This window comes from Pelobates fuscus, chromosome 8 (assembly GCF_036172605.1).
Source record: "Pelobates fuscus isolate aPelFus1 chromosome 8, aPelFus1.pri, whole genome shotgun sequence".
Taxonomy (NCBI): domain Eukaryota; kingdom Metazoa; phylum Chordata; class Amphibia; order Anura; family Pelobatidae; genus Pelobates; species Pelobates fuscus.
The window spans coordinates 157,899,838-157,925,956 of record NC_086324.1 but is presented as its reverse complement, the minus strand read 5'-3'; the positions used below and the strand labels follow the sequence as shown (position 1 = coordinate 157,925,956).

Sequence of the window (26,119 nt, the reverse complement as noted above, 5' to 3'; positions counted from 1 at the left end):
CACACAGAAACAGAATGGGAGAGAATGGCAGGAATTCAGAGACACACAGAAACAGAATGGGATAGAATGGCAGGAATTCAGAGACACACAGAAACAGAATGGGAAATAAAGGCAGGAATTCAGAGACACACAGAAACAGAATGGGATAGAATGGCCGGAATTCAGAGACACACAGAAACAGAATGGGAGATAATGGCTGGAATTCAGAGACACACAGAAACAGAATGGGAGATAATGGCTGGAATTCAGAGACACACAGAAACAGAATGGGAGAGAATGGCAGGAATTCAGAGACACACAGAAACAGAATGGGAGATAATGGCTGGAATTCAGAGACACACAGAAACAGAATGGGAGATAATGGCTGGAATTCAGAGACACACAGAAACAGAATGGGAGAGAATGGCAGGAATTCAGAGACACACAGAAACAGAATGGGAGAGAATGGCCAGAATTCAGAGACACACAGAAACAGAATGGGATAGAATGGCAGGAATTCAGAGACACACAGAAACAGAATGGGAAATAAAGGCAGGAATTCAGAGACACACAGAAACAGAATGGGATAGAATGGCAGGAATTCAGAGACACACAGAAACAGAATGGGAGAGAATGGCAGGAATTCAGAGACACACAGAAACAGAATGGGAGATAATGGCTGGAATTCAGAGACACACAGAAACAGAATGGGAGAGAATGGCAGGAATTCAGAGACACACAGAAACAGAATGGGAGAGAATGGCAGGAATTCAGAGACACACAGAAACAGAATAGGAGATAATGGCTGGAATTCAGAGACACACAGAAACAGAATGGGAGGAATTCAGAGACACACAGAAACAGAATGGGATAGAATGGGAGGAATTCAGAGACACACAGAAACAGAATGGGAGATAATGGCTGGAATTCAGAGACACACAGAAACAGAATGGGAGAGAATGGCAGGAATTCAGAGACACACAGAAACAGAATGGGAAAGAATGGCAGGAATTCAGAGACACACAGAAACAGAATGAGAGAGAATGGCAGGAATTAAGAGACACACAGAAACAGAATGGGAGAGAATGGCCAGAATTCAGAGACACACAGAAACAGAATGGGAGAGAATGGCCAGAATTCAGAGACACACAGAAACAGAATGGGAGAGAATGGCAGGAATTCAGAGACACACAGAAATAGAATGGGATAGAATGGCAGGAATTCAGAGACACACAGAAACAGAATGGGAGATAATGGCAGGAGTTCAGAGACACACAGAAACAGAATGGGAGAGAATGGCAGGAATTCAGAGACACACAGAAACAGAATGGGAAAGAATGGCAGGAATTCAGAGACACACAGAAACAGAATGGGAGAGAATGGCAAGAATTCAGAGACACACAGAAACAGAATGGGAGAGAATGGCAGGAATTCAGAGACACACAGAAACAGAATGGGAGAGAATGGCAAGAATTCAGAGACACACAGAAACAGAATGGGAGAGAATGGCCAGAATTCAGAGACACACAGAAACAGAATGGGAGAGAATGGCAGGAATTCAGAGACACACAGAAACAGAATGAGAGAGAATGGCAGGAATTCAGAGACACACAGAAACAGAATGGGAGAGAATGGCAAGAATTCAGAGACACACAGAAACAGAATGGGAGATAATGGCCAGAATTCAGAGACACACAGAAACAGAATGGGAAAGAATGGCAGGAATTCAGAGACACACAGAAACAGAATGAGAGAGAATGTCAGGAATTCAGAGACACACAGAAACAGAATGGGAGATAATGGCCGGAATTCAGAGACACACAGAAACAGAATGGGAGAGAATGGCAAGAATTCAGAGACACACAGAAACAGAATGGGAGAGAATGGCCAGAATTCAGAGACACACAGAAACAGAATGGGTCAGTTAAATGCCCATTGATGTCACTATTAACTCTGGTCTGACGTTCTGCCCAGTGTATCTCCAAATGGCAATAGAAGAAGTTGTCAAACACACCTCGATATATGTGTAAATACAGTGGGGGAATAAAAATGTATATACATCGATATTGAGGAGACAAACAGCCTGCTTGTAAGACTTACCTGATGTGCCTACTATCAATGATCGGTTTGTGAGTGCATTTTTACCATCTAGTACACCCTTGGTACTCACACAGTATTATCCTATGAGTCTCTTAATTTTTGCATTACAGACTTTGTGTTTTATCTCCAAATGGAGTTACTGCCACCTTAAAAACATTGCTCGTATTCAGTTCTATCTAACGCAAGATGTGACCAAAGTATGCCCTAGCTCTTACTATGAGACAACTCTATGAGACTTTATCTTCCTGGGTGAACATCTTGTCCCTGCTCACATACCTGAGGTGTCCACCGTCTGTAATACTCTCTCACATTACATTCAATCGCTCTCCCACACAACACGTTTACCTAGATACAGGTGTGATACCCGGCACTCTCCCCTCTGACACACTGTACTTTACCCCGCTTCCTCTTCAACTCTTAGTTCTGTCAACAATTTTTTGTCTGACAACTACCACATGGAATGTTTTGGCACTATAAAACAGTAATGGTGATAAGTGTGGGAGAGACAGGTAAAGACAGAGACACACAGTAAGAGAGTGACAGAGACAGGTAAAGACAGAGACACGCAGAAAGAGAGTGACAGAGACAGGTAAAGACAGAGACACACAGAAAGAGAGTGACAGAGACAGGTAAAGACAGAGACACACAGAAAGAGAGTGACAGAGACAGGTAAAGGCAGAGACACACAGTAAGAGAGTGACAGAGACAGGTAAAGACAGAGACACACAGAAAGAGAGTGACAGAGACAGGTAAAGGCAGAGACACGCAGAAAGAGAGTGACAGAGACAGGTAAAGGCAGAGACACGCAGAAAGAGAGTGACAGAGACAGATAAAGGCAGAGACACATAAAGAGAGTGATAGAGAGAGACAGGTAAAGGCAGAGACATACAGAAAGAGAGTGATAGAGACAAGTAAAGGCAGAGACACATAAAGAGAGTGATAGAGAGAGACAGGTAAAGGCAGAGACATACAGAAAGAGAGTGATAGAGACAAGTAAAGGCAGAGATACAGAAAGAGAGTGACAGAGACACAGAAAGAGAGCGACAGAGACAGGTAAAGGCAGAGACACGCAGAAAGAGAGTGACAGAGACAGGTAAAGCCAAAGACACACAGAAAGAGAGTGACAGAGACAGGTAAAGGCAGAGACACATAAAGAGAGTGATAGAGAGAGACAGGTAAAGGCAGGGACATACAGAAAGAGAGTGATAGAGACAAGTAAAGGCAGAGATACAGAAAGAGAGTGACAGAGACACAGAAAGAGAGCGACAGAGACAGGTAAAGGCAGAGACACGCAGAAAGAGAGTGACAGAGACAGGTAAAGGCAGAGACACAGAAAGAGAGTGACAGAGACAGGTAAAGGCAGAGACACGCAGAAAGAGAGTGACAGAGACAGGTAAAGACAGAGACACACAGAAAGAGAGTGACAGAGACAGGTAAAGGCAGAGACACGCAGAAAGAGAGTGACAGAGACAGGTAAAGGCAGAGACACGCAGAAAGAGAGTGACAGAGACAGGTAAAGGCAGAGACACGCAGAAAGAGAGTGACAGAGACAGGTAAAGACAGAGATACGCAGAAAGAGAGTGACAGAGACAGGTAAAGACAGACACACATCCCCTTCCAGTTGCCTTCATGTTGTGTGCTTCCTGTATTGTTCTCACTAAACCTTTACGAAATGCACAGAATCCCTTGTCCAGCATAAGACAATCTATCATAGAGAGGATCTGCGGGTGTGAGGATGTACCTACCAGATGTTAAGGCGCATCTCCTGCAGAATGTGTGCTATAGGAGAGATAGGAGACAGGGGTTAGTCTGATATACCAGCTTGTAACAGAAATTAAACAGCTGGGTGCTAGAAACGCTCTATAAACCAACACCAGCTGTACACTACGTTTCTCACAATGCTTACAATGGGAATGTAGTCCTCAGCTTTTGAATTCCCCTGGTCAGCAATCTCTAAAATGAACCTGTTTTATACAAAACAGAAAGCTATCTTCCACACTCCAGCTGTAGCTCCATCACACCTCCCATCACTTTCAGGCAGCCAAAAGCTGATAGAGCCTATATTCTTAGAGCAGAGGGTGGGGCTCCTTGCACCATAATCACTACAATAATTTGTAGTTGGAGACAGGAGACAGTTCTAGTGCTCGCCTTATGACTGACTACTATAGTTCTATTCTGTTCTTTATTCACCATAACCACCGAGTCAAAGAAAATGTTAGTCATACTGGTTATGGGAGGGGGATATTGTTGGCTATTCTATAACTTGGAAGTCAATTTAACTGCAACAAGCTGTTTAGTGAACAAACCCCTTAATATCCCTACTGTGTCTTCTGCCATTTTAAACGGAAATTCACTATATATTCTACGTTCTGGGCATACAGTTATTTGTCCTACCTTACATCGGATTAAAAGAGCCAGGGATTTTTTTCAGAATGTTTCTTTATTTACACAGGGCTCTCCCAGAACCCTTTTGGCCTTTGATTTGGTCAGCTGGCACGTTGCTTACTGGGTTGTGCACAGCTAACCCCTGATAAAAGTTTGCTTCAGATAGCACAGCCCTCTAGCCCCCCCCCCCCTTCCTGAGAAGCACAGCTGCAGTGTTCTGGCTCCTGGTAGGGGAACACTGCCAACGAGGCCTGCTCTCCCACACTGACAACTTCCCGCACACTCTTTCCACAGCTCAGCCTGCGATTTGATCAAAATGATCAGGGGAGGAGGGACCGGGCACTGTGACCCATCTACTCCTTCCTTGCCAGGAGCAGAACTTTTCAAACCTGAGCCAAAAAATTCACTAAACCAGGACTTAACTAGGGAACTGACAAAACAGCTGAACAGAAAAAACACATTGGAGAATTGTCTCCAGTTGTATATTCAGGTTTTTGTCTGACAAAGTCCAGTCAAGGCTAATGTTCTGCTTCAATCAACCATGCATCTAGCAACACCATCATTAATACATATATAGATCCACACACAGTCACATACATAGACACACAATCAAACACACACAAGCATATACATAGACATACAATCACACACACACAAAATATATACATAGATATACAATCATACACACATAATCACACACAGTCACATACATAGACATACAATCACAAACACAATCACACACTCAGTCACATACATAGACACAAAATCACACACAGTCACATACATACCCATACAATCGCACACACATAATCACATACATAGACACACAATCACACACAGTCACATACATAGACATACAATCACACACAGTCACATAAATAGACATACAATCATATAATCACACACTCAGTCACAGACATACAATCTCACACAGAGTCACATACAACCGCACACACGTCACATACATAGACATACAATCGCACTCAGTCACACACAGACATACAATCACACTAGGTCACATACATAGATATACAACCACACAGGCAGACACATACATAGACATACACACACATACACAATCACATACAATCATACATTCAGCCACATAGATACACATACAATTACACAAACACAGCCGCATACATAGACAATTAGGGATCGACCGTTATTGATTTTTAGAGCCGATACGGATCCCGATGATCTGTGAACTTTCAGGCCTATAGCCGATAACAGGGAGGGGGGATATGCACCCAGCACACTCTTACTTACCTTCGTCAATGCTCTGACGGTCGCGGGACTCGCGAGAGTGAGGCAGGGGAGCTGAAGGGAACGGCTGGGAAGGTAAGTCAGAGTGTGCTGGGACCTCCAGGACCGCCGCGGCCCTGGTCTGCATTATCAGCAATATCAGTATATTTATTGGCCGATACCGATACTGCTGAAAACACAGAATATCAGCCGATAACGGCCAGACCGATAATCGGTCGATCCCTAATAGACATACAATCAAACACTTGGTCACATACATAGAAATACAACAACACACACAATCACATACACATATATCACTGCCCTAGGTGAGGGGACTCACATACATAGATATACAACCACACAGGCAGTCACATACATAGACATACAAATATACACACACAAACACAGTCACATACATAGACATACAATCAAACACTTGGTCACATACATAGACATACAACAACACACACAATCACATTTACATATCACTGCCCTAGGTGAGGTGTGGATCATTTCGGGTGAGTGATTTATCTGCCAACACCGAGTAGGTAAATAATCTGTGCAGTGAAAGCAAAAACAACACTGTATAACTTCAAGTTATATAAAAATAGTAAAGGATAAGTAGCCAATAAGAATATATTAATACAAAAGGTGTTGGGTGTAGAGTACAGAGCCCACCTGCTAATATTAAATGTGTGCTAGAAATCAGGCACATTTATTTACTGTACGCGTGGACCATGTAATATATATTCTGCAGGAGTTCATTAAACCATGCTCTGCACACAGCTTTTACACGGAGCTCTCCCATGCTAAGAATATTCCATATGTGACTCAATTTCCTCAATACAAACATTACGTCAACCCAGATTAACCAGAAAAGGCTGGCCACTGGGGGGAATGACCTAAGTGACGTCAAAAGGGTCACTGACCAGGAAAACAAAACGTTCTCACCGTGACCCCAGAAAGACCAGCCCAACATTTCAACTAGCCCCTAGGTTATTGTAAAACGAATCTTACTCCTTGAAAAGAACAGATATTCTTGAAGTATACACACTCAGGAAAACATAGGCAACATTAAAAAGATTTTAAATTGTTTTTGCAGGACCCTCGTTACCCTCTTCTTTTTGTTGTTCTGTTTATATCTCCATAATCAAGGACTGTTTAATATTAATACAGTGCATGTTAATTAGAAGACAAGCTTTATAGAACAGGCATTTTAAGACAAATTATTTTTTGGGGGGGGCAAATTGCACAATTTCAGTTTTTGCTGAATGCACACTTACCCCACATGTGGTGATGACGGGGTCTTTAAAGACGCTGCAACAAAGCTGACAGCAGAGTTTGACAGATGGCTGCTCAGCAAACACTAGGGGATCCTGGGGGGTAAGAAACGAAAAGAGACAGGTTTTACCATCACAATATCTCTGCAGACAGACACCTTGGACTCCATATGCTCTGAATTGGCGCAAAACAGCACACCTTAGCGCAGGGATAGTGCGCTAAGACACTGCTTTTAGCAGCAAATATACCTCAATGCGGAGCAAACTGCTGCAAGCCAGAGGAAAGGAAGTCGGGGGGAAAAAAACCCTACAGATTGTAAGCTCTTAGGATCACAAAATATACCAGCCACTCTAGCACTAGTAAAATGAATCTGTCACCATATCGTAAAACATTATAACCGGTGCGGGAAGCAGCAACACTGATCTCGTTTTTGCACAGTGACAAAAATAAATGAATCTGTGTCCCTGTATGGATCTACCAATAAAGACAGACTAAAACATATTATAAAAAACTCTGCCACACTGTGGATAATTGTAACAGAAACTCGATAGATTAGCCTAATACTGGTTTTAGTCAACAGGCTCACTTTTAATAAAAAAAAATAAAAGAGAAAAGTTTTCCCAGGGTATTTTTTTTATACATAGCAGCATTCCACCGTGATGAGTTCCTCTATAGAGAACGGCCGTGAAATAGTTCCCAAATTAATAGGAACCCGCCAACACACAGCTACTTACAGCTCTCTGCAGCTCTGCCTCCCCTTTAAGTGTTAGGCCTTACCGGCTCTCCTTCATCTTCATGGAGAGAGAAGGTGGAGCGTAAAGACATGCTGGACTCCGAATGCAGGGACCGAACGGATATGGCCGAGTCGGAGCGTCTAGGAGTGCTAATAGGAGGCTAAAGAAATATCAGGGAAATAAGGTGCGTAAGTCGGTAAATCCTTACTATAACAACATCAACAAGCTCTGCTTTGAATTAGATAAGAGAATGAGAGATCCTACAATAATCCGTGATACAAAATCAAGCGTCCGTCCCAAAAATCCTCGTTTTGTTTCCCGTTCATCTTCACCTAGCTGACCATTCAGCTTCCCTTTTTCCTGGACTACGGAGATAATACTTGGCTAATTTCTCCGCACCCCCGGGGACTGCTCCATCTCTGATAGTAAGGTGAGAATTAGGCTGGCTATGATACAGCTCTGTGCTGGAAGGAACGCAGTCTGTAGGCTCTCCCTGAGTCTATTCAGTATGTGCTGCTCCACTCTCTGAGTCTGACTCCTGCCAGGTCTGCTTACTGTGTATATGTGCACATTTCCTCCTATTGAATTCAGAGAGCCGAGCAGCTTCCTGCTAGAGAAATGAGGAGGCAAGAGGAAGGGGGGTTTATATTGAGCGTATGGGGGGTGAGACAGCATGTTTTAACCCCATAAAGTAACTTTATCTTATGGCATACAGGTTATTTTGCCAAGCTGCTAAATAAGCTGCAACACTGAGGCCCAACTAGTAGAAAAAGATCTATAGCTCCGCTGGGCAGAGCGTGAAAACGAACACTGGTTTTCTCTAGCCCGGCTATCCGTGAACTACAATTCCTAGAGTTCTCAGCCGGCTGGGAAATTTAGTTCACGAACCACTGAGGTGCTTAGGTTTGACCTCATCTGTTAATTAACTCACTGGATTACTGTTTTAATTTTTTAATATCTAGGACTTTATTGTGATATAAAAACACCATGCACTATTTTTAAAATATCAGTGATCAATGTAAGTTATTAGCATAGTTCATCATTGGACTTCATTGAGCAGGAACTTTAAATGATCATACTATAACAATGGGTCTTACTGTCGTTTTTCAACTGTTACACTACAATATCCACGAGAATGATGGGAATTGTAGTCTAACAGCAGCTGTTAGGTAAAGGTAGGACATATTTGTTCTATAAGGGTGGCTAAAGGTTAGAGTCTGAGGTGTTGCAGAATTGAAGGTCCCTTGATGCTGTGTCATTCTTAATGGGTTACTCAAAACACCATGACCACTTCAGTGATTTGAAGTGGTCATGGTGCCTGGAGTCTGTATGTGCAGCATTTCACTTTGAAACCCTGAACATAGAGAATATAGCCCCTTAAATGTCGGCGGTGTAACTCCACCTTCAGCAGTGCCACCAGGGCACCATTAGCCCGCCCAGAACAAGAGTTCTGGCCTATTTAATGTCAATTATGAGCATGTGCAACTTGATTGGCTCCTGCAGCCCTGCAAAAATATTGCTAAACATTGGAGAACTGGGACAGAGTCCTACTGGCAACAAAACCACTACAATAGGATTGTAGTAAACCTTTAGTGCTCTCAAAGCATCATGGTCATTGTAGTCCTTCAGCTGGGGGTAAACCTTTAAGAAACCCCTGTTTTGTATCATGTCCGCTATTTAAATTACTGGTGCTTTAACTTACCATAACATCGTCTTCATCTCTGGAGGAGAATGTCATGGTGCTGGAAGACGATGGGGTCCGGCGGTGCTGTTTAAACGTGTTTGTCCCATCAGCTGCAAGAGAAAGGAATAACGGTAATACTTTGTATCTAGAACCCATAACTAAAATGTCACTCATTATCTGGTCTCATTAGAAGGGTTTCCTTAATTTGAAGCTGACCCGTCATTAATGTTTTCGAGTTGTTTTTTATTATTTAGTATATGATAAAACTTTTTATTAAAGGAACACTCCAAACCACTTGCTGAAGTGCTTTGTGTGTCTGGAGTCCGTCATATTTCTGGCAGTTTATAAAAGTGCAGATTTTAATAGAAATCAGCTCTTTTTAAACTGAGGGCAAGGACAGCTCCCTGGCTGACAGAGCGTCACAAGGTTTTCTTTAGATTCTATTAGATCCACAGAGCAAACAGAAGTTTCAGGCTTTCTGGGCTAGAGAGCGCCTGCTTTTTGTCAATTCCCTGGCATAGACGGAGAGTCCGAGCTGGGGAAAGAGAGTGGGGGCTTGGAAAGGCTGCCACTTCTGCAAGCTGTATGTTCACATACCCTCAAAGAGAATATGCATGCTTACTGTGGGGATACTAAAGTTACTAAATGGTTGAAATGGTATATACATATAACTCAATATTATAAAGCTAATTATTTTACTATTATATTTGTTACTTTGCGTTATGTTTAGCTTGGATGCCTTTTCAGCCTGCGCTGATTACCATGCACAGCTGAATCCAGTGGAATCTTCACACAAGGTACAAGACTAACCATGCTAAATAAATGGGCCATTTCCAATAACGGCTCCACAAGGGATCTGACACAGGAGCCCGTTTTGCATTCTTGTGCACGCTCATCAAGTTATACATTTCCTGGCTTAAGAACAGCCAAAGAGAGGAAGACAGGTGTAAGCTGAGAATGTACACTTTAAAAGGGGAACATTCACTTTCAAGGATTTTTTATATATTTCCTTATTATTACATATGTAATAATAAGGAAATATATTATAATGGAGTGCTTCGGTTATAGCAGCAAAAGTGTCTCAAAAGGCCGTCAGGAAAAGGTTTGTAAAACCGACAATAAAAAAAAAAAAAACATTGCCATATCTAGGAAACAGCAATGTTTTACATTACAAGGTTAAAAGGACAGGGGCGCTGCACCCAGACCACTTTTTTTGAGATGGAGGTGTTTATGGTGTCTCTTTAAAACGGTTTGTCTTTCAACATATAAAAAGACCTTGCGGTTTACATGGTACATATTCATTCACTGATCACTAGTTCCTAAACTGTTGGCGGCTGTATGAATGTACTCTCAGTCATTATTGTAGGTAACAGTATCCCTTTAGACCAGTGATTGCATACATAATACTATGCAGGTAGAATTGAGTAGAGTCACTGTACGTTTGTCCTTATAGAACCTTGGTGCACGATCACTTATACTAAAGAAAAGCAAGAAAAGTCAGAAGTGCCACTTGTGGGTGTATAGTGTAACCATATTATCCCTTAAAGGACCACTCTAGGCACCCAGACCACTTCAGCTTAATGAAGTGGTCTGAGAAACTGCTATGTTTATAAATGGGTTAAGCCTTTCCCCTAATCCTCTAGTGGCTGTCTCACTGACAGCCGCTAGAGGCGCTTGCGTGATTCTCACTGTGAAAATCACAGTGAGAGCACGCAAGCATCCATAGGAAAGCATTGTAAATGCTTTCCTATGCGACCGGCTGAATGCGCGCGCAGCTCTTGCCGCACGTGCGCATTCAGCCGACGGGGCGGAGAGGAGGCGGAGAGGAGGAGGAGAGCTCCCCGCCCAGTGCTGGAAAAAGGTAAGTTTTAGCCCATTTCCCCTTTCCAGAGCCGGGCGGGAGGGGCACCCTCAGGGCACTATAGTGGTCCTTTAAATGGAAGTCCTATTAATATACAATGTGGACACCAATCCATATTTCCTCTACCTTGTGTAATAATACAGATAGCAATCAAATACTAATAAGAGCCATCACTTGTTGGCATAATGTGTCCACGTATTTATGACCTAGAGATCTTCATAACAATTACACTTAGGAATCTGTTATAGTGCTGTGGATGCAGGCATCAACACCATTAACCCATCTTGCTCTACATTTCCAACAATTCGTGAATGAATAGCGGTCTATTAGCATCAACCAATCAGAACCCACCAGGGAAGCTCTAATTGGTGCTCACCCTTTTCAAATGAACCAATAGACATTAAGCGTCCCCCTTTTTAACTGGACTCCCTGGATGGTCCGGCTCCCCTCTGATGAGCCTTAGTGGCGAAACGCGCGTCAGGGGCTCATACACGCGCACTTTCCAGCTACCGGACTATGAGCGTGCCTTTAGCATTCAGGCACACCTGGTCTATTGGGAGAGAGCATTCATCTTTACAGAATGCTTTTGCAATTTTATCAGACTAATTAGCCACCGCAACTAGCACAATAGGATCTACTTTGAGTTTACAACTTCCTGTCTAATGTTATACTGCCTTCTGGGGGAGGAAGAATGTAGAACTAGCTGATAAGGGTCAGCTTTATTGTGGTTAAGGGGTGCCCTCGAAGGCACAGTGGGATCTTAGATAGCAGCAGGATATTCATGTCAGGTTTCATATTGTCTATGTAACTATTTTCCCTACCATTCCCTAGTTGCTCCATTAGTTTTATGGCTCTATTGTTAATCTTATCCAGTTGGCTACGATACCAATTAGAATAACATTACCATACATAGCATCGGCTGAACATCTCTACAATTCCTCCCTGCCCCACGCTAGGAGATTGTTCATCACGAATAGGAGACCAGTCCACCTCGGCTCTAACCATTTTCTGAAATCTAACTGGTGGTAAAGTTAAAGCAGACACCTTACTGCTGTTCCTGTTTACATAGTGATACGGGTGTGTTTTCTGTTACCATTGGAAAGCCCTGTTTAGTTGAAGTGACCAATTCAGCTCTCGCTTTATCACTTTCTTACATTGAACTCGTGGCAGAGTTAAAGCAGCTAACTCATTGCTGCCCGTGCCTATAGAGTTATGTGTTTCATTTAACTTTTGTGCCAACAGTGTATAGCACAGCATTATCTAAGGTCCCAGAAGTTATGATAAATCTTTCATTTTCTTTGGGGGTTTCCCAAATACCAACGTCAGCTTGACCACTAGAAGGCATGATTTTGTCCCCTCCTTAGCTTTTCACTAGTGCCGCTCACACAACAGAGGACACTATCCAGTATCTAACTTCCTATACGTAGGCTCTCCCTATCCTTAAAATATAGAAATATCATTGTTTTAAGGGCGGTGGCACCATTCACCAGATTTTATTAAAGGTTACGTTTTGATTACACTGTGTATAGTTCCCCTCTCTATGGTCACATTATACATAGAGTTGCACTCCTGATTTTACTAGCTTGTCTTCAGTATTTCACACATTAGCGGTTACCCCCCATCCAGGTGTCATACATTTACCAAAACCGTGTTTTCAGTTTTCCATTAATCAGTTGCTTACTAAATTGTGCTGAATGGATCAAGGAGTAGCTAGTTGTAGGTTGAATTAGCCAAGATGGGGAAAAATACATTTGGAAAAAGCTTCTAATGTGGCTATTTTTGCCTAAAATCCTCTTTAGTGACTAAATCCCTCCGTGTTTTTTTTTAGAATGGTCCTAAGGAGTTCAGGGCTTTCATTTACCTTTAGTTATAGTCGTAACTGCAGAGAAGGCCGGACCAAACGTGGTCTCCATTCTGGTCTGGGAGGACAAAAGAAATGGGAGCGAATGCTAAAAAGAAACAATTTATCACTGTCCTGAAAAGAGAAAAAGAGAGAAAACGGCAGGGGAAACCAGTAAGCGAAACAAAGACCAAAGGAAGGGGAGTATGCAAATACAGGGGAGAGAGGGGGGAACAGGTGAAAGACAAAGAGGTAGATTCAGTGAGAAGGAAACAAAGAGAGGCCGATGTGTAGATTTACTAAATTAATATCTCTCTAGAAGCACCTCTGCTCTGGCAGATGGGTGGTACACACTGACGTTCAATCAGCTCTCACTCTTTCCATTCTCCTTCTGTATGTTTGCAGTGTCATATTCACGGTTTGCAAGGCTGCAATGAGGTGGAGGCAGAGAGGAGCCACTAAACCCCCAGTCACTCTGGAACAGGGCTCAAGATTCCCACCAGTCACTGGCAAGTTAACATGTAGACCTAGCGAGAAGATTGTCCCCCCGTTGAGTGTGCCATGGGATCTCTGGCTCCAGGGGATGATTAAAGCTTTACTCTCTGTTATCTCTAAAGCAAGCATCTCAAACTCTGCTCCCCAGCCAGATGTTGACGGCCTACAATTCTTTGAATGCGATAGATGGCCAGAGAATCATGGGAGTTGTAGTTCAGCAACATCAGTGGGGACCAGAGTTTGAGATGCCTAAATACCGACACAGGTCAGAGGTCATAATTTTGTTAAACAGCTTTTACAAGGAACATCAGTTAACATCAGCTCAAACTGCTCCCAAAACAAGGCATGCATAACAGCAATAATTGACAGCTTTATCACCAGTTCTTAAATACTACTAATAATACCTACTGCCCCCCCCCGGCCCCCACCCCTGAGCGGCGGGTGGGGGCCCTAAAATTATCAATAAGGGGGGGGACCTACTGTCCCCCCCCCCGGCCCCCACCCCTGTGCGGCGGGTGGGGGCCCTAAAATTATCAATAAGGGGGGGACCTACTGTCCCCCCCCCGGCCCCCACCCCTGTGCGGCGGGTGGGGGCCCTAAAATTATCAATAAGGGGGGGGACCTACTGTCCCCCCCCGGCCCCCACCCCTGTGCGGCGGGTGGGGGCCCTAAAATTATCAATAAGGGGGGACCTACTGTCCCCCCCCGGCCCCCACCCCTGTGCGGCGGGTGGGGGCCCTAAAATTATCAATGAGGGGGGGACCTACTGTCCCCCCCCCCGGCCCCCACCCCTGAGCGGCGGGTGGGGGCCCTACAATTATCAATAAGGGGGGGACCTACTGTCCCCCCCCCGGCCCCCACCCCTGTGCGGCGGGTGGGGGCCCTTAAATTATCAATAAGGGGGGGGACCTATTGTCCCCCCCCGGCCCCCACCCCTGTGCGGCGGGTGGGGGCCCTAAAATTATCAATGAGGGGGGGGACCTACTGTCCCCCCACCCCTGAGTGGCGGGTGGGGGCCCTAAAATGATCAATGAGGGGGGGGACCTACTGTCCCCCCCCCGGAGCGGCGGGTGGGGGCCCTACAATTATCAATAAGGGGGGGACCTATTGTCCCCCCCCGGCCCCCACCCCTGAGCGGTGGGTGGGGGCCCTAGTTAACCCTCCACCCCCCCCCAAAAAAAATATCTCCCTACCTACCCCCCTCACCCTAAAAATAATGAGGGGGGACCATTAACTAAAAACCTGTAAAAAAGAAAAAATGAGATAAAATCAACTTACCATTCGATGTTTTCTTTCTTCTAAAATCTTCTTTCTTCAGCCCCAAAAAAGGCCAAATAAAAATCCATAATAACCGACGCAATTAAAAAAAAAAAAAAAACCGAGCGCAAAAAAAAATAATCCATCTTCACCCATGGAGGGCTCCGCGCAGACTGAGCTCCGCAGGGTGGGGAAGGCTTATAAAGCCTTGCCCCGCCCTGCAATTAGGCTAAGAACACTCTGATTGGTGGGTTTGAGCCAATCAGAGTGCTCTTTGTAATTTTACAAGCGTGGGAAAGTTCTTTGGAATTTTCCCACGCTTGTAAAATGACACAGAGCACTGTGATTGGATGGATTTCAAGCCATCCAATCACAGTGCTCTGTGTCATTTTACAAGCGTGGGAAAGTTCTTTGGAATTTTCCCACGCTTGTAAAATGACACAGAGCACTGTGATTGGATGGATTTCAAGCCATCCAATCACAGTGCTCTTTGTCATTTTACAAGCGTGGGAAAGTTCTTTGGAATTTCCCCACGCTTGTAAAATGACACAGAGCACTGTGATTGGATGGGTTTCAAGCCATCCAATCACAGTGCTCTGTGTCATTTTACACGCGTGGGAAAGTTCTTTGGAATTTTCCCACGCTTGTAAAATGACACAGAGCACTGTGATTGGATGGATTTCAAGCCATCCAATCACAGTGCTCTTTGTCATTTTACAAGCGTGGGAAAGTTCTTTGGAATTTCCCCACGCTTGTAAAATGACACAGAGCACTGTGATTGGATGGGTTTCAAGCCATCCAATCACAGTGCTCTGTGTCATTTTACAAGCGTGGGAAAATTCCAAAGAACTTTCCCACGCTTGTAAAATGACACAGAGCACTGTGATTGGATGGCTTGAAATCCATCCAATCACAGTGCTCTGTGTCATTTTACAAGCGTGGGAAAATTCCAAAGAACTTTCCCACGCTTGTAAAATGACAAAGAGCACTCTGATTGGTTTAAACCCACCAATCAGAGTGTTCTTAGCCTAATTGCAGGGCGGGGCAAGGCTTTATAAGCCTTCCCCACCCTGCGGAGCTCAGTCTGCGCGGAGCCCTCCATGGGTGAAGATGGATTATTTTTTTTGCGCTCGTTTTTTTTTTTTTTTTTTTTTTTTAATTGCGTCGGTTATTATGGATTTTTATTTGGCCTTTTTTGGGCTGAAGAAAGAAGATTTTAGAAGAAAGAAAACATCGAATGGTAAGTTTTTTTTATCTCTTTTTATTTATTTATTTTTTTACAGGTTTTTAGTTAATGTTCCCCCCCTCATTATTTTTAGGGTGAGGGGGGTAGGTAGGGAGATAATTTTTTTTTGGGGGGGGGGAGGGTTAACTAGGGTCCCCCCCCCCTTTGTATTTAGGGCCCCCACCCACCGCTCAGGGGTGGGGGCCGGGGGGGACAGTAGGTCCCCCCCTTATTGATCATTTTAGGGCCCCCACCCGCCGCACAGGGGTGGGGGCCGGGGGGGGGACAGTAGGTCCCCCCCTTATTGATAATTTTAGGGCCCCCACCCGCCGCTCAGGGGTGGGGGCCGGGGGGGACAGTAGGTCCCCCCCTTATTGATCATTTTAGGGCCCCCACCCGCCGCACAGGGGTGGGGGCCGGGGGGGGGGACAGTAGGTCCCCCCCTTATTGATAATTTTAGGGCCCCCACCCGCCGCACAGGGGTGGGGGCCGGGGGGGGACAGTAGGTCCCCCCCTTATTGATCATTTTAGGGCCCCCACCCGCCGCACAGGGGTGGGGGCCGGGGGGGGACAGTAGGTCCCCCCCCTTATCGATAATTTTAGGGCCCCCACCCGCCGCACAGGGGTGGGGGCCAGGGGGGGACAGTAGGTCCCCCCCTTATTGATAATTTTAGGGCCCCCACCCGCCGCTCAGGGGTGGGGGCCGGGGGGGACAGTAGGTCCCCCCCTTATTGATAATTTTAGGGCCCCCACCCGCCGCACAGGGGTGGGGGCCGGGGGGGGACAGTAGGTCCCCCCCTTATTGATAATTTTAGGGCCCCCACCCGCCGCACAGGGGTGGGGGCCGGGGGGGGACAGTAGGTCCCCCCCCTTATCGATAATTTTAGGGCCCCCACCCGCCGCACAGGGGTGGGGGCCAGGGGGGGACAGTAGGTCCCCCCCTTATTGATAATTTTAGGGCCCCCACCCGCCGCACAGGGGTGGGGGCCGGGGGGGGACAGTAGGTCCCCCCCTTATTGATAATTTTAGGGCCCCCACCCGCCGCACAGGGGTGGGGGCCGGGGATAATTTTAGGGCCCCCACCCGCCGCACAGGGGTGGGGGCCGGGGACAGTAGGTCCCCCCCCTTATTGATAATTTTAGGGCCCCCACCCGCCGCACAGGGGTGGGGGCCGGGGGGGGGGACAGTAGGTCCCCCCCCTTATTGATAATTTTAGGGCCCCCACCCACCGCACAGCGGTGGGGGCCGGGGGGGGGGGAAGGAGAGTAGGTCTCCCCCCCCCCCCCCCTTCAACCACTATTGTGGACAGTAATCGTCCCTGTGGGTTCGGGCTTCAGCTGTCAGCTGAAGCCACGCCCACAGCAGTGCTGACAGGCTGTCAGCAAACAAAGCGCGTTCACAGTGCTTTGTGTGCTGATAGCCCGTCTGATGCATTCACCCAGAATGCATCGGACGGGAGGCCTTTTTAGGGCCTCTGAACTCGGAAGTCCCTCTGGTGGCCGTCTGATTGACTGCAACAAGAGGTGTTCCAAGCTTCCAATGTAAACACTGCATTTTCTCAGAAAATACAGTGCTTACAAGAAAAAGGCTCCGGGTAGCTGTAGCACTCACCTGAACAACCTCATTAAGCTGAAGTTGTTCAGGTGACTATAGTGTCCCTTTAAAGTAATGATTTTCTAGCTCACTTCTCAGATCTATGTTTTATTCTGCCTGTGCTTGTTCAGATTTTACTTTTTTGAATAAATCCAGACGCATGGTACAGGGGAAGTTTAAAATCCAGCGACTATATAACAGAATATATGGGGGTGGATTTCTAAGGCCAGAGATACATTTTAACTCTGAACTGAACAGGCATTCTCTCCTGATGACATTGGTTGGAAATGGTAAATGCCATTCTCAATACCAAGCTCTAAAGATATACATCAACCCTATGGATTAAGAAAATAGTTACCCCGTTAGTGCTCTCTGGTGGGATATTCGTGGCACCTGCAGGAAAATGGTTGAAGCGTGGATTCTTGCTAGAGGTCATACTCTAAACCAACCATCGGCAGCGGAATGCATCAAGAGGACTCTGGAAGCAGAGAGGAGAGAGATATTAGTGCATCTGCTGCCTGGAAGCCCCTTACAGACAGTGATACAAATGGGGTAACAGGTCAGAAACACAACAGTAATTTATGACTTAGAATAAATCTGTGAGTTTGATCATTTTCTGTCTTATCACTAACTTCATCCAGAAGTAAATTCTGCTCATTACTTGCCCAATTAGCATTAAAGGAATGCTCTAAACACCATAACCACAACAGCATGCTGTAATGACTATAATGCCAGGGAATCCCCCTTATCGTAAGAAGTCGTCAAACCGTTTTTGAACAGTTTAGCTTCTTAACCCCGCAGGCACCAGGAAACAAGTCAAACTGTTCAAACACGGTTTGGCTCCTTACAATGAGGAGGCGCCAAAGCACTCCTGGCACCATAACCACTACAGTAAGCTGGAGTGGTTATGGTGCTTGCTGTGGTGCTTGCTGTGCTCCTTTAAATATGGTACTTTGTAAAACTTTAACCTCTTAAAGGGAAACCGTCATGACTAACCTGACCCTTATAGAAGTGGGTGTTATCCTTCTATAATACCCACCTCCGGTCCGCCCGCTCTCCTCCTGCTATCTTTACTGATTTGCTCTGCCTGGGGACACGTCAAGAAGTAGGGCAAATCTCCTCGTTGACACTGACACTCATTGCCACCATCAGAATGGAGTGACGTCACTCTGTTCCAATATTCCCTAGCCAGCGCTAGCAGCATTAGCTAGCGACTTTCATTAGCAACCAAAGTGCATGCACTGTGGTTGCTATGTATGGAGAGCAGAAAAAACACCTGTGGGAGGTGACTTAATACTGTGGCATAGAGTCTATGCCGAAGAATTGATTGACAGCTAGGAGAAAGACCTGTAAAACTGCTAGCACAATGTATAGAATTTATCCTCAGTTACTCAGTAATCCATACGCCTAGCCTATAATAAGGACCAAGTTGTAGATACAAAACAGCCCCATATACCTCCAGCAATGCTCTTGTAGATGTGTGCAGTAAGGGAGACTTGTCCCATTAACATCTTATCATCAAGGCTAATTGGATCCTTACAGGGACTTCACCAAGAGAGAAATCACCGTCACTGCCAGTCACTGACACCAAGTGAACTTTCATCATTGCACTTAAACACGCCATGATTTGTGAATAGACGCAAGTGTTGAGTTGATGCGTTAGGTACATCTAAATATTGAATTCCGTTTTACCCTATCCCTAGAATTGTAATTCTTAGATGGCTCGTACCCCAACACTTATCATTAAAGAAGTACTCTAAGCACCATAATCACTACAGCTCAATTTGTTACGTTGTCAAAGTGCTGTCACCTTGTTTTAAATCAAACTGTTTAGCAATTCTAATCCGCCAGAGCACCCTCAGCCATCAATGCTGTGAACGTTGGGCAAAATTGCTATTAATATCGTAAAAGTGTTAATGCCACATTATTAATACGGCACAGAAGAGGGGGGTCTCGAGGTGCTAGAAGGAAGTCCCATTTTAAATCAAAACATTCCAAAAGGGTTGGTTTCCCATTAAAATGAGGGGTGGCACAAAGACATTCTAATCAACATAATGACTACAGCGAGTTGTAGTGGTTATCTAGACTAGAGAGTACTTTCGGCTTTCACTCCAGTACATCTAAACCAAACTGTATATACTGATTCCTAACCCCTAAAATATAGCACATGATTGCTCCATACCCAAACCTAACTTAAAATCATAAAATTGGTGTCATTATTTCTCGATCATTGGCATTAGGGTTCTTACTAAAGACAGGGGAATAAGGACGCCATCTTTAAATGCTGTGCATGCTTAGTAGACATCTATGTGGTCGCCAAAAGGTCAGCACCGTATGATTTCACTGGTTCTACAGAAAAATGAACATTGCACATTCTGCCTTCAGAAAGACGGTTCCGGGCTCTGAAGCATGTCATGCCAGGTCCCATACGAACACAGCTGTGCTTTCCGCAGTAAACATGTGCGAAGGCTTTGTTTTTACAGCTTGTTTTTATTAAGCGGAGTGGAACAAGGTTCACGTGGAGAGGAAAGTAAGAAATAAAGCCCGTTTCCATGACAAAACTAAATACCAAGTAGTAGGATATCCCCATATGTTGTACATAAAAATATGCAGAAAAAAAATGCAACAAAATTGAAAAGAAAATAGTTAGTCTATATTACAAATTTATCGTATCTAAACTGTACCATTACCATGTGATAAGAAACAAACACCTGTAGTTGTCAATAGAATTTAAAAGTAGTTCTTTATTTGGGGTTCAATTGCTAGATCTCAGCTTACAGACGGGGCCTTCTCTACATTGTGTGTATTGTATGTTCTCCCCTAATTGTACAGCGCTGCGGAATATGTTGGCGCTTCATAAATGCCAGTGATAAATAAATAAATAGAAATTGTTAACACGTGTTCATTTGCCATTTGGAAAGTCGTAGTATAGCAGAACATGGAGCCAAGTGTTCCTCCTTCAATTTGGCAAGTAAAAAAATGCTTATTGAAATATTCAGAACTTGAGGTACACCGAGTTTGCTAAATATAAGGCAATTACCAACACAGCTTATTGTAGAGGCACATGGAGTCTTTGGGTGCAGTCCCTCTGATTTACCCCAAATATTTTTGAGCACTCCATTAATCTCAAGAGAGTAATAAATCCAATGAAAGATAATTGTTTGTAGCATTGCATACAACTTGGGGTTACACTATAAACCGCCAAACTGCTAGAACATGGCTTTACTCTCTACACCAGGGGTCGGCAACCATTGGCACTCTAGGTGTTATGGCCTACATCTCCCTTGATACTTTACCAGCATTTCAGCTGTAAAAGCCTTATGGGAGATATTGTCCATAACATCTGGAGTGCCAACAGTTGCCGACCCCTGCCTTTTATCTGATACAAGTGTATTTTTGCTTTAAATCAGTGATTTCCACTACCAATGTCCCTTTACACAATACACAACATGCACAATATTGAGTGTATACCTGATGACTATATTAACTTTTCCTTTTAAAGCCACCTTTCAAGTGGATGACAGACCATTACAAATTGCTCACCTTTTGTCTGCGGTTTCTGTTAGGTCACTTGGTGTGGTAGCATTATAGCCATTAACATCATGGCTTGCTAACAATTGATTAATTAAATGAGAATAGTGAGTATACAGTAGCCCTGCAATGATTTATACAGATGTAATCTATTTTTAATTTACTTGCAGTTACAATCACCAGAGGTGAGGAACATTAAGGGGAACTAAGTTTGCCCCCTTTGATGCAAACTTTTTTTCACGCAGGACGTGTATTACATTGTTGAGGCTTTTTGTCTATAGGCATGTTTAATCACATTGAGACATGCACTTACATGAAATTTATTGCAGGGAAAGCTTGTTACTTGCCCATGGTACCCATCCTATTCTGTGTTGAAAACAACCCTAGTTTGCAAACTGGACCTTGACTGGGGAATTATGAATACGGGTAATGCGTATGGCAAACATGCCTTCCTTCCTCTGTATCCCTTCTTAGTCAGATTCCCCATTTTCTCATTTTTTTGGATTCAAAAGTTTCAATGACAGTTGTGTTTGCCTTGAAAAAAAAGTTAAAAAAGGAACTACATTTCAGTTGTAAAGGAAGTTAGAAACATGATATAAATCTATAGTAAATATTACGCTGTTGTGTTTACTTAGTCATAGTGTTAATTACTACGATTTAAAGAAGCAATCTGTGCAACAGAGCATATACAACCCACCATAATGCACATCTCCAAACTACATTTAGAGACCTTGCTTTGTATTTTGTTTACAGCAATATAAATATTAATTAACAGCCTCAAGGTGCAACGGGTCGGTCTGATACCAAGTAATGAAAACAAGGTTTGGAAAAAGAATGAACCCTACGGAAGTTTGTGATGCAGCAATGCAGATAAGCAGAAGTGTTAAAGAGACAGTTAATCCCTGCAAGACATGTCACCGGACAGCAAAGAAAATACTGATTGCTTTGAAGTTGTTATGGTGCCCAGAGCAAATGGATATAGGACTGCAAAGCCCCTTCAGACAATCGTGTCATTTTTCAGGAGCACTCTCTAATGCTGACGCACCAGCGTCATCCTCACATTCTCCCAACCGAATAGGCACTTGCGCCAGTCTGTGGCTCTGCTCACTGATTTTGATGCACCTTCGTCAAATTCTTGCCAGCATGTTCCTGAAGCAGCGTCAATCTCACCAGGCTGCGCTCGCGTCATTCTGGCCTCAATCATTCATAAAATTACTTGAGCCGCAACCGTTACGCCTTCTATAAAGATCTTGATAAAAGTCGCAAATGGGGACTGAAACGTTGATGGTGATGTCATTTGCATTTATCGTCTTAAAATAAAGCCAAGAAAAAACTTGAGGCAAGTCCTGTGTGTGCTCTACTTTTTGTGCCTGTGTGTATGTACATTTATAAATATTATTTTAATATCCCTGTTCACCCTGTGGCCAACCATAGTGCTGGCAAATCTCACACAGAATGTTTCTTTTCCCAAACTCCAGGAAATCCCCGTGACTCAGACTAGGAGAGAGTTGAGCAGCCTCTAGCTGCTTTTGTTTTTTAAAAAGTCCATTCACCTGTTAATATTAGCTTTTTAAGATTCAGCTGATAAGGAGGTATAGTACAAAACAGAAATTGTCTTAACAACCAAACAGGCAAGAAGTTAGTGCAAATTGTGCAATCTGGTATCAAGTTACACAAACACACACAGAGTTGCTATTCAGATATGGGTCTCAAGTCATTTTAGCAACACATCTTATTGCTGTTTTGGCATTGCTTTCCCCTAGTGTCATTGAGACCCCACTGATCCTGGGAAAAGTCTAGTGAAGGTGTTTGACAAAATCTATTGTAATGTTAAATACAATGCATATTATTTAATTTATTGATGAGGAATGGCAGTTACATTCTTCATTATATACTGACCATATTTATTAAAGTGTTCTAAAAGTGATCTGAAAAGTGACGGTTTTCTTTGTAGTAAATGTATCAATTTTCTACAGAAGTTTTCATTTCAGAAGACTGCCAAATTTATAGTGGCGGGAAAAAGCCATGTGTAACGCAACACTTTTCTGTTCCGAAAAAATTTAGTATAGTGAATTTAGAAGTAGGGGTTACTTTTTCACATGTAAAAAAATATTTTTTTTTGGAGGTTAGGCAATGAGCCTAGGCAGAGCTTCTGCAGACACATTCTGGAAAATGCACCTTTGTGTGATTGTGTAAACATTTCTATGATAAGATCTATGTAGGGTCTTCCACAGACGTCCATTTTATACACAAGTAGGTGTGAGAGTTCTGAGACCTGCTATTTGGGCTCTTGTCTACCTACCTCACTTATGGGCCCAGTCCATATCACAGTCTCTAGACCTGTCCTCTGTCCTACTTCCATGGAAATTAGTCACGGGAACACCATCTACTTGGCCAACTCCCCGGGAATGTCTACATACAGAAAAACCCACCTCCCCCACTAAATCTGGGTTTGGGTCCACGTCACAGCCCTTCTCCCAGTCAGTGTGTGTTTAGTCTCAGAGGCTCCTTCCTTGGGACCCTGCATTCATGGAGTACCTGGTTTGGTAAGTCGTTGCCCATTACCCAGATTGACTCTATATCTAGAAACCCCACTGATTGTGGCACATTACTAGACCTACTGCTATGCTACTTCCAAGTACCCACAGGCAAGTTCCTATAACCTTAGTCAAGGTGAAATTATTGTTTGGTCTCTCTGGTCCATCTACAGAGCCAACAGGAAGACACACAAAATGCATTGTCCCCAAATCGCTTTCCCAACAAACCATTGGCAGGAATCTGCCTGGACACAGCCAAGGTGTGCAAACAAATCACCACATTCCGTCTGTACAGCATGATAGTCCATTCCTATCCCGACTACAGACAGCCGTCTTTACATTTAAGTTATTCATAATTTCCAATATCTGCCTCCTCCAGAGAACAAGAGATGCAAAGTCTACCAGACTCACAGTCACTTTGTCCACCCTGTGAGATGCTGCAGAGGGCAAAGCCCATCTTTATGCTCACCAGGTTGCGGTCTCTTTTTATGGGTGTTGGGCACATCAGGATGCTTTTTCTCCGCACAGCTGTAAGGGATGGGAGTGGCAATTGGAGCTACTAGGCCCTTACACCAGGGGTGGGGAACCTTCGGCTCTCCAGATGTTTTGGACTACATCTCCCTTGATGCTTTGCTAGCATTATGAGAGAAAAAGGGAGGAGACCGCGCCTTAAATATAAAGAACTGAATAAATATACAAAAGTGTATACGTACACGGTGGTAGGAGTGATGGTTCTCTTATACAGTATAACCTCAAAGATAAAAAGAACATACAAAGGATAATAGTGCAATATGCCAAGTACAGTAGGTATGTGGATAAGTTATATTAGGAATTTTCCACTCACATATCCCAGAGCTAACTTAGTGCTCTGCTGTTAGTACGCCTGGACGGAACAATCCCCGTCTAAGGATATAAATGAAGTAGTGGTGGTCCCAATCCTCAAAGATGAAAATAACATACAAGGGATAATAGTGCAATATGCCAAGTACAGTAGGTATGTGGATAAGTTGTACTAATAATTTTCCACTCACATATCCCAGAGCTAACCTAGAGCTCTGCTGTTAGTACGCCTGGACGGAACAATCCCCGTCTAAGGATATAAATGAAGTAGTGGTGGTCCCAATCGTCTCAGGTGGAATATGTAGAGAGACAGGAGACTCCAGATAGTGCAATATATTTTTGGTAAAACATTAGGTGAATAAAATATTATAAAATCAGTACTCACATTTACCAGAGCAGAACTTGCTCTAGTTTTTGCAGCGTAGGTGGTATAGTCCCCACCAAGGAGCAAGGTGATAACCAGGATGGAAAAAATAAAAATTCAAAATGTGTAAAATAAAGAGAAAATTTATTACACAAAAATAGCATAAAATAAATAAATAAAGTACTATATAAAAGTCTTACAGGTCCATCTACTGGTCTCTCTGGTCCATCTACAGAGCCAACAGGAAGACACACAAAATGCATTGTCCCCAAATCGCTTTCCCAACAAACCATTGCCAGGAATCTGCCTGGACACAGCCAAGGTGTGCAAACAAATCACCACATTCTGTCTGTACAGCATGATAGTCCATTCCTATCCCAACTACAGACAGCCGTCTTTACATTTAAGTTATTCATAATTTCCAATCTCTGCCTCCTCCAAAGAACAAGAGATGCAAAGTCTACCAGCCCATCTTTATGCTCACCAGGTAGCGGTCTCTTTTTATGGGTGTTGGGCACATCAGGATGCTTTTTCTCCGCACAGCTGTAAGGGATGGGAGTGGCAATTAGAGCTACTAGGCCCTTACACCAGGGGTGGGGAACCTTCGGCTCTCCAGATGTTTTGGACTACATCTCCCTTAATGCTTTGCTAGCATTATGCCTGTAAGAGCATTATGGGAGATGTAGTCCAAAACATCTGGAGGGCCGAAGGTTCCCCACCCCTGCCTTACACTTATCTAATGGACTTTCCCATAGCCAGAGCATGTCATACAGATACATTTTGTTACTAGATAGATCCCATTGCTTCCAGCCGCGGGATCTCTTGCTTAAAGGGACACCCAGACCACTTAATATCATTGAAGTCGTCTGGGTGTAGTGCCGCTGTCCCCTTAATCTTGTAAGTGGAACTGCAATGTTAAGACAACCTCTACTATTATTATTTAGTATTAAAACACTAACATTATATATAAAGCACCCTTTCAATCAAACACTATACATTATATCATAAAGCACCAGTATGTGCCGCAGCGCTGTACAGGTATAAAACCTAGAACTTTGTTTTGACTATTGGGTGCCTTGGAAAAATATTGAAATATTAAGTTGCGCCTTGAACCTAAAATGTTTGGGAACCACTGGTCTAATTGGTTCTTCAATTCACAGCTTAG

General features: G+C 44.0%; 1 protein-coding gene across 3 annotated transcripts in view; it reads right to left on the bottom strand.

The window, feature by feature from the left end:
- TRAF7 (TNF receptor associated factor 7) overlaps positions 1-26,119 on the bottom strand; it is a 49,413-nt gene that overhangs the window by 13,537 nt on the left and 9,757 nt on the right. For 2 of the 3 annotated variants that reach the window (XM_063430486.1, XM_063430487.1), the window contains exons 3-8: positions 18,041-18,160; positions 13,134-13,191; positions 9,430-9,521; positions 7,771-7,887; positions 6,996-7,088; positions 3,825-3,858 (exon numbers count right to left, since the gene is read on the bottom strand). In XM_063430486.1, the coding sequence (XP_063286556.1) occupies positions 3,825-3,858; positions 6,996-7,088; positions 7,771-7,887; positions 9,430-9,521; positions 13,134-13,191; positions 18,041-18,118 (472 nt within the window). In that variant the 5' untranslated portion in view covers positions 18,119-18,160. Of the gene's footprint in view, positions 1-3,824; positions 3,859-6,995; positions 7,089-7,770; positions 7,888-9,429; positions 9,522-13,133; positions 13,248-18,040; positions 18,161-26,119 lie in introns of those variants that run through there. The other variant, XM_063430488.1, reaches the window with a different exon arrangement.